This window comes from Pituophis catenifer, unplaced genomic scaffold (genome assembly GCF_029215685.1).
Source record: "Pituophis catenifer annectens isolate HBS135680 unplaced genomic scaffold, rPitCat1.0.hap2 SCAF_11, whole genome shotgun sequence".
Classification (NCBI taxonomy): domain Eukaryota; kingdom Metazoa; phylum Chordata; class Lepidosauria; order Squamata; family Colubridae; genus Pituophis; species Pituophis catenifer.
Genome location: NW_027256891.1, coordinates 26,818,517 through 26,835,048, shown reverse-complemented (window position 1 = coordinate 26,835,048; position 16,532 = coordinate 26,818,517). Strand labels below are relative to the sequence as shown.

The 16,532-nt window shown below is 45.2% G+C and overlaps 1 protein-coding gene across 1 annotated transcript; it reads left to right on the top strand.

The window, feature by feature from the left end:
* The first annotated feature begins 2,704 nt into the window (after positions 1-2,704).
* HPRT1 (hypoxanthine phosphoribosyltransferase 1) lies at positions 2,705-15,566 on the top strand. Its single transcript, XM_070951837.1, has 9 exons — positions 2,705-2,814; positions 6,243-6,349; positions 8,481-8,664; positions 9,656-9,721; positions 10,673-10,690; positions 11,206-11,288; positions 12,835-12,881; positions 13,469-13,545; positions 14,472-15,566. Exons 1-9 carry the CDS (start codon positions 2,770-2,772, stop codon positions 14,517-14,519), a joined length of 675 nt encoding a protein of 224 aa, XP_070807938.1. The 5' UTR covers positions 2,705-2,769; the 3' UTR covers positions 14,520-15,566.
* The last annotated feature ends 966 nt before the right edge of the window (positions 15,567-16,532 follow it).

Here is a 16,532-nt window from a genome sequence, read left to right as displayed (position 1 = left end):
TAAAAAAGTCATCTCTGCTTCTAAAAAGTTTATTGTCTAAAATTTATCTCAGAGGCAAGAGATGAAGAGGAAGTATGTGAGGTAGAAGTCCCTGCTCGTAAGGCATGTATTGTAATCCTGTGCTCACTTGAAATATGCCACCCTAAATATGGCAAGATTTATTTCTGACCAAATAATAGTGTTGCACTTGTTTCAGAAATACCTGTAATTTTTGGCTATGCCTAAAAAACCTTTTTAGTTCTGCTTCTGTTGCATTTTTTAAAACGGGATTAGAACTAATCCAGGTTTTCTTTTAAATGCAGTCATGGGCATATAAAGAAAAGTGGCTTTTCTGGGTTTCAGACAAAGTCTGACTTATGCCTTCATTCTGCTGGAAAAACAATTATCTTTTGAAAATATATGTGTCATCGTGCTCCAAATAATTCCTTATTTCTTTGAATTATCAGCCACATTAGTACAGGGCTTCGCTCTTGAAACATAAGAGATGTGTTCTATTCCATACTGTATAGAGGCTGTCATTTTTATTCTTTAGAATGCACAGAAGTTGTGATGATAACTACAAGTTTATTACATTTCAGATCTCTCCAAAAGCAAAATGCTATAGGCAGAGAACAAAGAGACAGCAGATAACAATGAAGATAAGACCTAGAACACAGATAGTTGCCAAAATATATTAGGAAATAAAAGAGTAATGATTCAGCACATCTGGTAACAATGATGTAAGTATCAATGAGTAATTTGAAGGATATCACCACTTTATTTAATGGAGGCATCTGGAAGAGAACTTTGGGTAAATATAACACATGTTCGTCCACGTATGGCTGGAAAGAGAGGTAGAAGTTTGCCTGTTTAGATCCTGCATTCATTGATTTAGCAATCTCAGGGCAAGCAAACTCTGCAAATTTAAACTTAGAAGGATGGCAGGATTCATCCTCCTGTTGACTAACGGCCTTGAATTAGCAATGCAACCATTGGAACCAGAAACACAGATACTATTTAACAAGCCCTTCTTGTCTTACCTGCTGAACAAAGGACAGAGTCCCCATCAATGGGTTTTGCAGCCCACAGGTGTTCTCCCAAGTGGGTGCAAATTAGCACACGCCAAGAGAACCATAGCAACACACACGCAACCAGTACCAACGGTTTCTGCAAGAATAAAGCAAAAGGCAGTACAAGCAACAGGTCAAATGTCTTTCATAAAGAAGGGCAATTTAGCACTTTTTTTTTTTTGTTAATTAAAAAAAATGGCACTTTGTATTTTCAGGCATCCGCCATTCAGAAGAACAGCACAAAGATTTTTTTTAAAAAGTCCTATCTTTGGAAGGTTTTTTTTGTGCTTGCACTCTTCTGTTTTACCAATCTCATAGCCCTCTATTCACCTAGACCACTAAATCTACCTTGCTGGAACAAACTCATATCCAGATGAAACGGATTTTTAATTCTTAACAGCTCTGAGATCTTCCGACAGGGTTTCCTAGTCGGGACCCTGAGTCTGGCAAAGGGGAAGAGACAGCAAAGCTAGCCAGGTTGGCCTGGTGGTTAAGGCACCAAGCTAGAAAGGAGGAGGCTGTGAGTTCAAGTCCTGCCTTAGCCATGAAAGCTAGGTAAGTGACCTTAGGCCGGTCCTCCCTCTCTCAGCCCACCTCACAGGGTTGTGAGGAAAATAGGAAAAGGAAGGTGTGTTTAGATATCCACTGCCTTGAGTTATTTGTAAGGAATACAACTAAAAATAAATAAATCCCTATCCTTTAAGGACACGTTTCCCCAATCCTCCTTTTAAAAAAAACCATGAAAAGCATGTCAAACCTTCAAAACCAGAATTAAACAAACCGGCCTATATGGAAAGGGAAGAGGGGGGCTGCCTCTATTTCATTATTATTATTGTTGTTGTTAAGCCACATTTGGGGGGGGGTGAGGCGCCTTCCCCAAACCCCGATTAGCTGAGGTGAACCAGGTTTAGGGAAAGGGTCGGACAGAGACATCTAGACAACTAGTGTCTACGTTTCATTTCATTTCTCATTTTATAATTTATAATACTCTTATTTTTTATTATTTCTATCTATCTATCTATCTATCTATCTCTAATATCTACCTATCTATCATCTCTCCATCATGTATTTATATCATCTATCTATCCAGCCAGTGTCTTCGTTTCATTTCATTTCTCATTTTATAATTTATAATACTTATTTTTTATTCTCTATCTATCTATCTATCTATCTATCTATCTATCTATCTATCTATCTATCTATCTATCTATCTAATATCTACCTATCATCTCTCCATCATGTATTTATATCATCTATCTATTTATTTAGCGTATGGTTGGTATCTATCTATCTACCTATACAGCCAGTGTCTTCGTTTCGTTTCATTTCTCATTTTATTTGTATTTATTTATTTATTGTTTGTTTGTCTGTTTATTTTTATGCCGCCCATTCTTCCCCCGCCGCCACTAAGGTGACTCCGAGCGGCTTATTTATATCTGAGGTAAAACCAGCTTTGGCGGGAACCGCCGCTCCTTCCTCGCGACCAACCGACCGGGTTGGCCGCCAGGGGCGCCCGCGAGCCCCCCCCACTCCCCCTCTTTCCCTCCCCCCCTCCATGCTCGACCCCTCCCTCCCTGCCTGCCTGCCGCTCGCGCACGTTCGGCGGGGCGTGGCCAGGCGGGGCGTGGCCTGCGCCTTCCCCCCCCGCCCCCATCCCTTCCTCACCGGCGGCTGCTTGCGGGGCGGCAGGAGCAGCGCGGCGGCCGCTTTCCCCGCCGCCATGGCCGGAAACAGCGGGGGTGGCGGCGGAGGCAGTTGCATCGTGGTGAGGGCCTGTGGGGGGGGGGGAGAGAGGGAGGGGGGGTGCCCTGGCTGCGTTGCCTGGCAACAGGGCGCGCGGAAATGGTGGTGGGGGGTCTTTCGGTTGGTGGGGGAGGGGGAAGAGAAGAGAAAGAGACCCACCCACCTTCCACCCCTGGGGAGGCCTTTTTGCTGGGAGGGAGGAGGCCAAAGCCCCCGGCGAAGGGGTCTCTGGGCATGTCCAGAGCGCCTCCAGATCAAATCCACCCTGGGGGCCTCCATTCATTGCTGCTTTTGCCCCCCCTCCCCCCAAAAGAGTGGACCCTGCCCTCTATGCCTGGGTGGGGGGGAAGGGATGGTCAGCAGACAGCAGGAGAAGGCCATCTTTGGGGGAGGGGGGCGCCAAGACCTGCAAGGTGCCCTCTGTGCCCTGGCAGACCCTTCCAAATGGGGGGAGGGCATCCCTTTGGGGAAAAAGGGGGGGGAGAGAAGGAGACCCGCCAAGGGGCGGAGGGGGGGTCTTCAGGGCTGACAGGGCACAGAGGGGACCTTATCAGACCTCCCCTCCACAAACAGCCAGGAGGGGGGTCTTATGCCCCCCCTCCAGCTTCGCCAGCTGCACCCTGAACAAGCAGCAGCGGAGGTGGGCGAGGGGGGCTCTGCCCCACCCCTGGAGAGAGCCATTGGGAAAGAGAGGCCGTTAGGAGGGAGGGGAGCCAGAAGGAGTGTTTATAATGGCCACCACCCTCTGTCGGTGTGTGTTGGTGTGTCCTTTTAAAGGCCTCAGCCAGACGAGGGTTGTGTGAGTGGGTGGGTGGCACCCAGATGCCCAGCAGGGTCGTCCCCCCGCCCCCCGCCTGTCCTTGAGAGCAAATCCAAAAAGTTTTTTGCATGCCTGGCAGCCTGAACGGGCGATGCTTTAAAAAAAATAAAGAGAGATTCCTGCAGAAAAGATTCCCAAGATCCGCTTCCCCACAGTCCTGGAAAGCCGCTGGCTGGCGCGTGTCCCTGGGTGGATCAGATCCTACCTGGCAAACAGGCACGGGCAGCCGCTGCCACTGCCGCCTTTCATCAGGCACATGCTGAGATGAGTAACTTCCTGCTCCAGGCTTGGAAAACATCTGGGTCTGCTTTGGTTGAAACCCCTCCCATCCTTCACCGAAAAAGATCGGGGGGGGGGGGGGCTTGTGTGGGGAAGCTGAAGGCTCCAAATCTTCAGGAATTAAGAAAAGGCAGAAAGGAGGATCCCTTGGTCATCGCAACCCCCCCCCACCCAAATAATGCAGCCATTTTTTTGAAAATACAGGAGATCAAGTTAGATCTTGGACGTTGGTGCTTCCTCATCTGTCAGTGGGCTCTTTTTCCTGCCTGAAGTTCTGTTTTGATTTTATTCTTTTTTTTAACTGGTTGGGTGGGGGGGATACAGGAAGTATTGGCGCTGCTCAAACAGATTTGATACAGAGAGAAAGATAACAGGTATAACATGGGGGTTTTAGGGGTGCTTACAGGAAGTATGGGTGCTGCTCCAGCAGATTTGATAAGGAGAGAAAAATATCAGCTATAAAGTGGAGGTTTTATAAACTTATCCTGCGTTTTTTTGTGCCCTAGCAGATAGGTTAATGGTTAGGAGAAGACATTTATCGTAACCAGACTCTCTGCTTTTAAGATGAAAGGACAGAGAAGATGATGTTCCTGTGTGATAGATCTGATTTTCCCTTCCTTTCGGTTAAATCTGTAGAAGTAACCTAGAGCTTTGAACCTGGGGGGAAAATCTCCCTCCTATCAAAGCACCTCAAGTAGAACTCTGTAAACTTCCAAGCTGGTTTTTATTAGTTTATTGTTTTCATGCTCCTTCTTTTTAACTGAAGATAAGAGCACATGGCTGTGGAAAAGACAGCAAACTGACCTTGGAAGATGCTAATAACGAAAGAAGATGTGATGTAAGAGTTCATAAAACCCCAGAGTAATCGGAATTTTACTGCTTATTAATCATGGCAGTTTCTGTATTGCTTTTTGAACTGACCTCGAAAACACTTCTGGGTTCAGACCTGCTTTTTAGCCTATCTGCCTGAGCCTGCCTTGCATTCGTTAAAAAGAATTGGGAGGAAGCGCTCTAGCTTCATTTCTTTCTTCCAGAGAGTGCTAAAAGTACTGATTTGCTTCTGCAGCCTAGCTGGCTGTTTGGATCTGCAGAGCATTTCTCAAGAGATGTTGACTGCAAGGAGTTCCTTCTGTAGTTATACATTGGTGCTCAGGTAACATATCGGCACGCACAATATTGGATAAGAAAATCAGGTGTGTAAGCCTCACTATTGGTACGGGGAGCCCTTCCAGCACATGCTTTGCATAAACTGAAATATAGCTGTAATGATAGCGGAACGCTGCTTGCTTCGGTTTAAAAGGGAAAGTTGTTTTTTTTTTAATGGCATCCAAAACGTCTTTGGTTTTAATATGTTAGAATTGCATTTTGTCCGGTACTCTTTGATGCCCTAAATCATGGCTTGGAATATGTTAAAAATGATTAAAATTTGCTAAACGATTCTGAATAAGCCCTCCCTTGCAGGCATCTGGATTCTTTGCAAAAGATATTCACCGCACCGGGGTCCCAAAGATGGAATCTTTTTGCAAACTCACTTATCTCTTTCAGTAAAACATGCTGTCTCTTGTGGGATGCAGCTTTTCTTGGGGACTCTGTTGACCAGATGTTATCTGCACTCTGAAATACGCTTTTAACGAAAACGCAGCTCCTCACATATTGTAATGATGAGCATTGTCCACCCGGTGCATTTTCTCTGCGGGATGTTGAGTTCCAGGTTAAGTAAAACAGGCTGGCAGTGCCACGAGTAGAAATGGCTTCTTTTGAAGCTTATTTGGGTGGCAGGACCAAAAAGTATCTGGATGCTCTTTTTTGAATTGTTTCATAGAGGAAAGGTGCAGCAGTGAGAATGGCAACCGTCAAAAACAGTTATTAAACTTTAGTCCAGGGAACCTTGCCAGCCAGCATTTTAATGCCATGTGCGCCAAGCTGCTTTTGTATAAACACTTCTTTTTATGAAGTCAGAAATTGTGGCCTGCCTAGCTCCCTCCCCTGCTTGCTCTGCTGACCATACCCTGCATTCTTTCCCGGCAGGAATTTTATTTTTTTTCTTAAATGATACTTGTCCTTCACATGAAAACCTGAATTGTCCAGACTGCCTGCAGCAGCAAATCTGCTGCCCTTTTCTCTCAAAGAATCAAATGGTTCTGAAAAGGGGCAAATGCCACAACCCTGAGGTTTTTGCCCCCCCCTACCCCCCCCCCCCCAAATGCCAAGCATGAAACCCCCACCGGTTCACGGCTTCAGGATATGGAGAAAACCCAGAGCAAACCTGGCTTCTGATGTGGCCGGTCTCCGCAGAGATGCATTGTGCGTTACCTCTGACTTCGCCCTGTTTTTTTCCTCCCCCCTTTTAGATTGGAGATGACGAACAAGGTTACGACCTGGATTTGTTCTGCATCCCCAAACATTACGCGGATGATTTGGAAAAAGTCTACATTCCTCACGGACTCATCATGGACAGGTTGGTCTGACTCCCAGAGTCTGTTCTGAAATGCAGGTTTCCTTCCCTGCAAGCGACGGCAGGTGCTCCTCGCCTTGCAACCACAACGGGGGCCAAAATGTGCTAAGCGGAGGCAGCTGTTAAGTGAGTTTTGCCCCATTTTACGACCATTCTTGCCAAATGAATCACTTGTAGTCATTAAGTTAGGGACACGGTTGTTAAGCGTGAAACCCCCCCCTCCCGCACGGGACACCGTGACTGTCATAAATACCAGTCGGTTGCTAAGTGTCCAAATTTTGATTACGTGATCACAGGGATGGTCGTAAGTGTGAAAAACAGTCATAAGTCACTTTTTCAACAGTGCCGTTCTGACTTTGAATGGTGACTAAATGAACCGTTGTAAGTCAAGGACTACCTGTGCAAGCTTGCTTTAAGGAACTTCCCCGATGAAAAGTTGCCAAGTTCACTCCTCGGCAACTGATGGTGTGTATAAATTTAGTCAAGGAACATTAGCAGGAGACCCCACCCGCGAAGGACGCCGCCCCCTGGAACGAAGACGGGACTTGCTAGGGGCAACTTGCAACATTTTTACCAGATCCATGATAATGAGAAAAGGTTCATCTGCCTCTCCGCCACAAATGGCAAGCATTTACACATTTAAAAATGCCCCCAGTATTAATCTTTGGTTTTATCCCTACTAAGCAGATGCCTAGCAATCTGGACAAATATCATACAGCTTCTGCAGCTGCCTAGTCATTTTTTCTTCTCATAAATAATGTTCGACCCTGTCTTATATTTTTTTGAACCCCGAAATAAGCGCTTGGCCTTATTTTCGGGGATGTCTTATTATTTTGGGGCGTGTGGGACAAGACGGGGCTCCTCTTGCCGTCTTACCTGATTTCCAGCTCTGTCTCCCTAACCCTAACCAGAGGAAATGGCTGGAACCGACTGCACGTGCATTTAAATATTTTCGGGAAGGGCTTATTTTAGTGCATGCGCTCAAAAGCCCGATTGGGCTTATTATTAGAGGATGTCTTATTTTAGGGGAAACAGGGTAGATGGATGGATGGATGGATGGATGGATGGATGGATAGATAGATAGATAGATAGATAGATAGATAGATAGATAGATAGATAGATAGATAGATATAAAAATAAAAATATATAAAAATGTAAATCGAAGGTGTCCAATCTTGGACCACTTTATTAAGACTTGTAGACTTCAAGTCCGAGAATTCCCCAGCCAGCCACGCTTCTCTGGGTGGGGAATTCTGGGAGTTGAAGTCCACAAGTGACCAAGGTTGGACACCCACGCACCCCTGATGCAGGATGTAAATGAAGCAGGTGTATAATGTAACATGCATAGCAGGCTTTACTGTATAGTGGTCTCCTTTTCTGCCATACCTTGAAAAAAGCATGGCTCTCCAGTTTGAAAACGTTTCACTATTTTGCTTTGTGAATTCCTTTCTGTTTCCTTTCCAAAAATCTCGCTGCCCGATCCCCTTTTGTAGGTCGTGCTGTCGCTATCTGGAGGCTGAGATTTGCTTTGGCACGAGCTCCCTAGAAGAACTAAGGCTGTTTGGCAGCACCACGATTAGATTAACCTTGGCAAGTGAGAAAAAGCAGGCATGTCATCGACCAACCGTTGCTCAATAGTCATATTCACTGTCAGATGGAAGCCGTGTTTGTTTTGTCTTCCCACCTTTTGCTTCCTAAAACTGGGTTGAAGCCACTGGATAACCTGCGTGCAAACACCCAGTGTCTCTGTACAGGTAGTCCTGGACTTAAAACAGTTCATTTAGTGACCGTTCGAAGTTACAGCAACACTGAAAAAAAGTGACGACTGTTTTTCACACTTACGACCGTTGCAACATCCCCAGGGTCACGTCATCAAAATCCAGGCACTTGGCAACTGACTCAACATTTATGATGGTCGCAGCGACCTTCCGACAGGCAAAGTCAATGGGGAAGTCAGATTCACTTAACAACCGTGTTGCTAACTGAACTGCAGCGATACAAGAAAAGTTGTAAAACGGGGCAAAGCTCACTTGGTCACGACTGTTTCGGCTAGCAACAGAAATTTTGGGTTCGATTGTGGTCCTAAGCGGAGGAGTACTTGTAGTAAATCTCATTTCTTTATTTTCTTCCTTAGGACGGAGAGGTTAGCCCGGGAAATTATGAAAGCCATGGGGGGCCACCACATCGTTGCTCTCTGTGTGCTGAAGGGAGGCTACAAATTTTTTGCCGATTTACTGGATTATATTAAAGCCCTGAATCGGAACAGCGACAAGTCCATTCCGATGACCGTCGACTTCATCCGCCTGAAGAGCTACTGTGTAAGTCGGTCTGTTGGGAGACAGGCTTTTTGTATTCGTAGCTTATGGTCAGCTAGAATTCGAGGCCTACAATGTTACACCTAGGATATTCAGGTCTTTCCTTGGTGGCAAACCTCCCCCCTCCCCTGAAACCGGAGAAAAAAAACAGGCAGTAATTTGAAAATAATTTATGCTCCTTCAGCCTCCTTCAAATCTTACTGTGAACATGCAGTCCAATCATGGATGAACAGTGATTGGGGTTTTTTTTTTTTTTTTTGCTTCAAAGCAAACCAGGGGGAACATCTCAGGTTAAGGGTGAGAAACAATCTCAACAGAGGGAGAAAAACTGCCTCTCTGTGAGCAGTACATGCACATTTCCCAGGGCATAAACCCCATCTAAATGAGTGGGACTTACTTTGGAATATATATATGTGTGTGTGTGTTTTCTGAGGTTTTCGCGGGTGTTTGTATGTAGGTCTTTGGTTATTTGGGTTTTCTCCCGCGTAAAATTGGAAGTGTCTTGGAGACGTTTCGACGAAGTCTCATTCATCATTTTCAGGCTAGTGTTCTCGGCTTCGTGCTTCTAGGAGCAATGTTTGATCATAGCTGTTTCTTCCTTATAACTGCCAGTGGGGGTGTGAACTGATTGGGTGGGAGCTTGGTTGTGTTCTGATTGGGTGGAGGTGTGTTCTGATTGGTTGGGGGCTTGGCTGTGCTCTGATTGGATGTGGGGTTGGCCGTGCTCCGATTGGCTGGGGGTGTGTAATACATACATACATATATGTATGTATGTATTAGGCCCTGCAGGATTAGGCAAGGAAAAAAAATCTTGTTTGCAGGATGCATCACAGCTAAGAAAACACGACTTTTCCTTTTGCTATGGGGGATGAAGCCACAGGCGTGCTAATGTTTAAAAAGTTTCAATTTTTTGTTTTTCCCCTTTCCTGGAGTTTTCTGTAGTATTAATAACAGCTTTACTTTTTCTTCTTTTCTTTTTCCTGACGAAACGTAGAATGACCAGTCAACTGGCGATATAAAAGTAATTGGCGGGGATGACTTATCAACCTTGACTGGGAAGGTACGTCCCAAAAGAAGACATGGATACGGAGGCTTCTGGAAAACAGGGATACACAATGCCACGTGCCTCGTTCATCAGCAAAATGTACTTAAAATGAAATGCAATTAAAGGTGTGAAAGCATTTCATTAAAAAAAAAAAAAACCTCCGTGGAAAACATTGCCAAGTTTCCCTTGCAGTCCTGGCTTTGTCAGAAAGCTTTGCTAGCTAATCGTGCGGGTTCCTTCTGACCCAGCAAATTCTGCAATTGCGATGATTGCCAGGTGTCTCTGGCAAGGGGAGCAGGGTAGACATTTTTATAAACAAGAAATGGTGCTCTTGTCCCTTTAGGAAAGGGAGGAGATGAAGCCAGAAAAATTAAATCCATGCACTCTTTAAAACAAGGGGTACTTATGTTGGCCCACATCACTGTTGCTTGGAACACCAGATCCTGGGATCAAAAAGAAACAGACATTACTTCGAGCGGATTTTCCCAAAGGCTTCCAGATGTCTCAAGTGATCCCTTTTCTAAGTTCAGCCCTAGAGTTCCTGATTTAAAAAGTTGTTCTCTAGTCTAGATGTATGTTGAAAAACATTTGTTAGTTTTGGCCATGCGAAAGTACTTAAACCACTTCAAAAATGTTAGCTAACTAAAAGCATTTAGGATGTGCTTCCTAAGGCATTTAATTCAGTGTCTTTCCTAGTTTTAATTCTTGCTGCTTTGTGGTTAGACATTTATGTTTGAACTTAATTGTTTAAAGGCCCAAAGAATGTACTAATGAGCTCTTAATAATTCGTATATTTTAAACACCAGATACAATTTGTACCCATTTTCTCCTGGCCTGCTTTATAGATGGGGCATTTACCTATAATTATGTGGTAGTTAATTAATTTTAAAAAATGAAAAAAAATAGAAGTTGGGGGTTAAAAACTGAACTAAAATTACTGATAACGTTCTGTCTTTTCTTTTTCAGAATGTCTTGATTGTAGAAGTAAGTACTTCAGATGGCAGTTACTACCTTTATGTATGTTTTGGGGGCCGTTGCCTTGCGTTTCGCTGATTCCTCGCAAGGTCTGAGTAAGATGTGTGGTTTAGAATCTTCTTCCAGTTGCAAATTTCAAGGCAACTTCGAACCTATCCATTTCTTCCCGTCCTTCCTAAACGGGGATGACGAAAACCGTTGAAACGTTCTTGTTGAAACAAGATTTATTAACTCTCTTTGTGACCAAATGCCCATTAATAATTCACGTCAAAGTTTACCTGCCTTTGTAAAAGGCCCTATAAAGACACTTGATCAAGTTTTAGTAATGTATGTTAAGCCCCGAAGCTATCTCCTTTATAGATATATTCACTTTTATTTATTTATTTTTTCTAGGCATAATGTGCCCCAATGCAGCATTAATTTTAATCTGGCCAATCACTCATCCAAACGAGATATACTTTGCTGTAATTTTCCTCCAAAATAAGTTGGTGTGTGATCGATCCCTCTGTTTGCTTACTCCTCAGGATATCATCGACACTGGGAAGACCATGCAGACCCTCCTGTCCCTCCTCCAGCAGTACAACCCAAAGATGGTCAAAGTAGCAAGGTCAGAGGTTACCCTTCACTGCCCCCGTGTCACTTTTGAAAGCCCGCCCCAGGCAGGACAGAACAAGCAGCCTGAAGTGATCCCACTTTCAGCTCACATACCCATAACTTTTTGCTCAGTGGACCTCAGTCGTTTTCCTTACGAAAAATCTGAGCCTAGCAACGTGGACTCGTTGGCGTGTTTTAGTGAGCCACAGTTTAATTAAAGAGAAGATTTGGGGTTGGGGGAGGGACTATCAGTGTCCTTCACACGCAGCTCTCAAAAGACCTATATTTTACATTTACGATCACTGCGGCCTCCACATTCTCTCTCCAGAAACTGCGGTAAATTATAACTTGTTTTATGTACTGTATCCAGACCCTTTCTTCATCTTTGTTGGCTTTGCTGTCATGGACTTGTAAAGTAGCTTGTCTTGCGGGCTGATGAACCTAAGTCCCTTTGGAAGGGCTTCCTTCTCTACAGTCGGAGAACCCCTAACTTCTCTGACCATTCCTCGGGGCCTGTGATTTTGAGAACGGCCCAGAATCATGAGAGGGGCTAAGGTGTCCCTAAGAATTCCACCTGCTTCCCCCCCCCTCCCCACATGAAGGGAGATTGGAGGAAACCTTGTTCAGGACCTGCATGGGTCAGGGCAGGAGGCCATGCACGAAGAAAGTTCATTTCCCAATCTGGCTGTCTTACCAGGAACTGATTTTTTTGGCTTCTTACGGCTTTCTCCTTTGAGCCAGCAGAGCTGCTCAGCTGTTTTAAGGACGTTTGATCCACTGCCACTTCACAAGAAAAGTGTAACTGCTGATCCGAACCAGAAACGGCACGGTTGATAAAGCTGCTCACTGCCGGTTTCGGTTGCCCATAACAAGCTGCTCCAAGTGTCGGTCGGGCTCTGACCTTGACCAAGCATGCAGCACTGATAGCAGACAAGCAGCCACTGAATCGGCTTCTGTACAGTAGATAACCCACCCACCCACACACACACACACACACACACACACACACACACACACAAACACACACACACACACCTGCACTCTTACTTATGAGGCTTGTGGAAAATAAATGCATCAGGCAGCGTGTGTGGGCCACTCGCTCTTTCCTGCCACTCAAATTCTCAGCAAGGCAGAGGCTGATGTGGGGAGGAAGTGGGGCAGTGTTTCCCCTTTCTCGTCCTGCCCTGCTTAAGGAGGCAGCAGTGGCCCTTCGGTTCTTCCTCGGCTCCTCTGCTGAGACCCGAGCCAAGAAACAGCCTTGGTGTATACCTAAAACTCGGGAGAATTTCATCAGAAGGCTCCTGCTGGCTCTCTCGATTGGCTGTTTATTTTTTTGGCTGCACCTGTGAGGAAGGACAGAACGTAAACCAGAGCTCAGAGGTGTCCAACCTTGGCAATGTTAAGACTTGTGGACTTCCAACTCCCAGGTGGCTGGGGAATTCTGGCAGCTGAAGCCCACAGGTTGCCAAACAAACCCGGTGTGGAATGTACCGATTGCCTATAATTTTTGCTCCTATATGAACTGACTTTGGTTTGGCTTTTTTTTTTTTTTTTGACAGCTTGTTGGTGAAAAGAACACCCCGAAGTGTAGGATACCGGCCCGATTGTAAGTGACTCTTGTGTAAGCATAGTGTAATCTGGAGTGTGATCTTAGAGGTATGAAGGGAAGGTCGTTGAAACCAGAAATCAATGGGCTGAAACTGGTTAAGGAGGAGAAGCTCCAGAGCTGGCTTACAAGAACAGCTTTTCTGTGGCTTGAAAAACCCAGCTGTTGACTGTGGGTGTGTAGGCAAAACTAAGCCAAAGCAGCTAACAGTGTAAGCCGGTGCTCAGTCCCCTTTTGCTTAAAAGAGATTTACTCCGTAATGACTACGTTTAGGATTTCAGTTTAACAACATTGGGGTCACAGTGTGTGCATTCGTTCTAATTTTGGGGAGCCCTTCCAACTTCCTCCTCTCTTCTTTTTACTCACGATGGAACTTCGAGTGACGCTAGGAAAAGGCACCTGTTTAACTTACTGCCTTATGATAACAAACCTGGTTTTATTTTAAAAAGGCCCGTGCCATTTTGCCACAGCACTCTTAACCAACCGCTCCAGTTAACGCAAAGTGGCATCATAATTAATATTATTAACACGGTTGTCCCAAACCCCTGCCTAAGTTTAACCTTCTGCTTTATTGTGGTTCTTTTCAGTTGTTGGTTTTGAAGTGCCGGACAAGTTTGTGGTTGGATATGCTCTAGATTATAACGAATACTTCAGAGATTTGAATGTAAGTGATTAACACAGATTATCTTGTTTTTAAAAACAGCAACATCTTCACCCTTGCCTTTATTCTGCTTCTTTTAGCAACAGGAAAGGGTCAAAAGCTGCCTTGAGTCGCCATTGGCGAATAGGTGGCAATATAAAGTCAATGAATGAATGAATGAATGAATGAATGGAAACAGCAGGAACAGAATTTTTTCTTGAGCAACAAGAGTAGGAACGTCCAGAGTCTTATGGCGACTCCCAGGGCCCCTCAAGCCGCCTTCTCCAGTCTGATTCCCATTTTGATTCTGGCTTCCCACACAGTTTGGTACCGAGCAAACTGACAAAAGTGTGTAAAACCTGAGGTGGCTTCTTGGCAAAGAAACTGTCAGAATCAGTTAGCCACACCCTCATCACACGTTTCCTCCCCGTAGAGGTCAAGTACATGTTTTCTTCTCTTATCGTAGGCCCTTTATGTGTATTTCTCCTCAGCCGGGTATTTTCCTACGTAAACCAAGATTTTCAAACTACTTGACCTCTATGGGGAGGAAACATGTGATGAAGGTATGGCTAACTGATGAGGACTAATTAATCCGAAATAGATCTATATTAGTCTCCCAAAGGGCAGCAAACTGCTTATTTGCTGTCTGGAAAAGGCTAGAACTAGTGAATTGTGATTTCACTGAGCAGCATTTTGAAAACCTTGGTTTACGTAGGAAAATACGCGGCTGAGGAGAAATTACACATAAAGGGCCTATGATAAGGGAAGAAAATGTATATATGAGTATATATATATATGTATATATATATATGTCTTAAGTGCTATTGCTAAATGCGAAGGAAAGGAAGGGAGGCAGGCAGGCTGGCTAGCTGTAAATCACCATGAAGCGGTATATAAGTAAGCGCTATTGCTATTATGAATTCGGAAGCCTTTTCCTCCTTGTCTTTCAGCACATCTGCGTGATCAGCGAGACCGGGAAACAGAAATACAAGGCGTGATCCCGGTTTCACCCAACAGCAGCGAGACCGTGAAGCTGAGCTCCAGCCCCTCCCTCTCTGCCTTTCGGCCCAAAGACCAGCTTCGGATTGTGGAGTGATTCCCGCACTCACTCACTCTCTCACTCTCTCTCTCTCTCTCTCTCTTTCTGTCTCTCTCTCTCTTTCGTCATAATCGCTTGCTATAACTTATTGCATGTACAGCATGGGAAACTCATGTTCTTCATTTACATTTGGGAAGTCAAAGGAAGTTTCTGCTTTCCCTTTTTTTAAATTTGCACTATGCATCTCCTCCTCCTTGCCCCTCCCTTAAGAAAAACACATTTCTCTCTCTCTCTCTCCCCCTCCCTCCCCCCCTCTTTCTCTCCCACCCACCCACCCACCCCTTTTAAAAAAAAAACCTCATCCACTCATGAAATAGTTATAAGTACTGTAAATGTATAAGGCATTTTAAGATGGGAAATCTATATTAGTAATATTTTTTAAAAAAACAAGTAATTTAAGTTTTATATTGTAATGGAATGTAATTGAGATTTTTTGGGGAGGGGGGATAACGGGGTTGCTGCTCCAGGGGTGGTGGGTGCTGGGAAAGAGGCACAAGGAGCACCTTCGGATGGTCTTGGTATCCTTGAAAGGAGCATCGATGCTCTTCTGCGAAGCTGCTGCTCGGAGTTGCTTTAGTTGCCTCTTGCAGAGTTAAAAGGAAAGGGTCTATTTGGGTCTGGGTGGGGGGGGAAGAAATGCAATGCAACCACGTCAAGGAAAGTTCAGGATTTGAGGGCAACCGTTGTCCGCTGGCGTCCTTTGGCTAAAGGCTGATCCAAGGAAAAGCTGCTTCCATCCAGCCGGCAACACACAAGTTCCCCACACAAGCTTGTGTCTCGCTCATTCTTTCCTCCATCAGCTGAGTTGCGTTGCCTTTCGCACCCGACCCATCGTCTTTGTATTTTGTGCCAGTGACAAAAAACAAAACAGAACATGATTGTAACGCGGACCCTTCGAGGTGCACAAAGCGGATGTACTTTAAAAATAAAATGCTGTTTCTCCAAAGAGGCTGCCAAGGCAGCTGTGAGCTGGCTCCACCGTATACTTAAAGCAATCACCGGCTGTCCTCCCTGCCTCAGTTTCCCCATCCTCATCCCAGAGCAATGATTTCAGGGAAGAATTCTGGCCTCTTTGGGGAAGGGGGGGTGGGCATGAGCAATGATTGGCCCCGTTGGGAAAACGCTGTTGGCTTCTGGCAAAGGCAGTTGGCATCGGGCAGTTCCTCTGAGAAACCCCCCTAGCAGACTGAGGAGCCCTTGTGTTCATCACAGTTGTTGTTAGTTCCTAAATTGTGCCTGCCTCTTCAGAGCCCCATAGACCAACAGCCTGCCAACCCCCTCCCCCTCCTCCAGTATCTCCCAGTTTGCCCAAATTCATGATTATTGCATCCCTGCCATCTCCCCCTTCTCCTTTTAGTCCTGAATCTTTCCCAACATCTTTTCCAATGAGTCCCCTCTTCCCATGACTTCCCAGTTCATCCCTGGCTGCGTTTCAGGGTTTTTTTTTACATTGGAGGTTACAAGACACACACTAATTCTGATGCCCCTAAAAAAATTTACAAGTGCCTAAAAATTTTAGGGGCCATTTTAGTCCTTCCATGAAAGAAGTTTCCATTGTTTTCTTCTGCCCCAGTTCAGGATGGTGGTTTTAAAATACGTTTTAAGGGTTTTCATTTTCTCCGCTGCTGGTTGCAGAAGGGTGACCTCTGGAGTTCCTCGGGCTGGAGCACATTTTCAACCGCAGCATCACATTAAAAGGAGCTGCATACGATGTGGCTCACTCACCAGGCAGATGTTGGCATGGACTTGCCACTAAGAAAACTCAGAATCTTCTAGCGATGCTCTGGCACACGCACACACACACACGTGACCCGTTGGTCCATTTGCCTTGTGCCCGGAAGTGGGGAATGCTCACAGTTGTGTTAAATCAGTGCGGTTACTTTGGGGCCTAATGTGACCCATGACTTAGTAG

Excerpts from the sequence above, each read along its gene's own strand:
- HPRT1 (XM_070951837.1), top strand. The coding sequence starts at position 2,770 with ATGGCCGGAAACAGCGGGGGTGGCGGCGGAGGCAGTTGCATCGTG. Across the intron at positions 8,665-9,655 it reads TCCGCCTGAAGAGCTACTGT|AATGACCAGTCAACTGGCGA; the intron begins GTAAGTCGGTCT and ends GACGAAACGTAG. Across the intron at positions 12,882-13,468 it reads TGTAGGATACCGGCCCGATT|TTGTTGGTTTTGAAGTGCCG; the intron begins GTAAGTGACTCT and ends GGTTCTTTTCAG.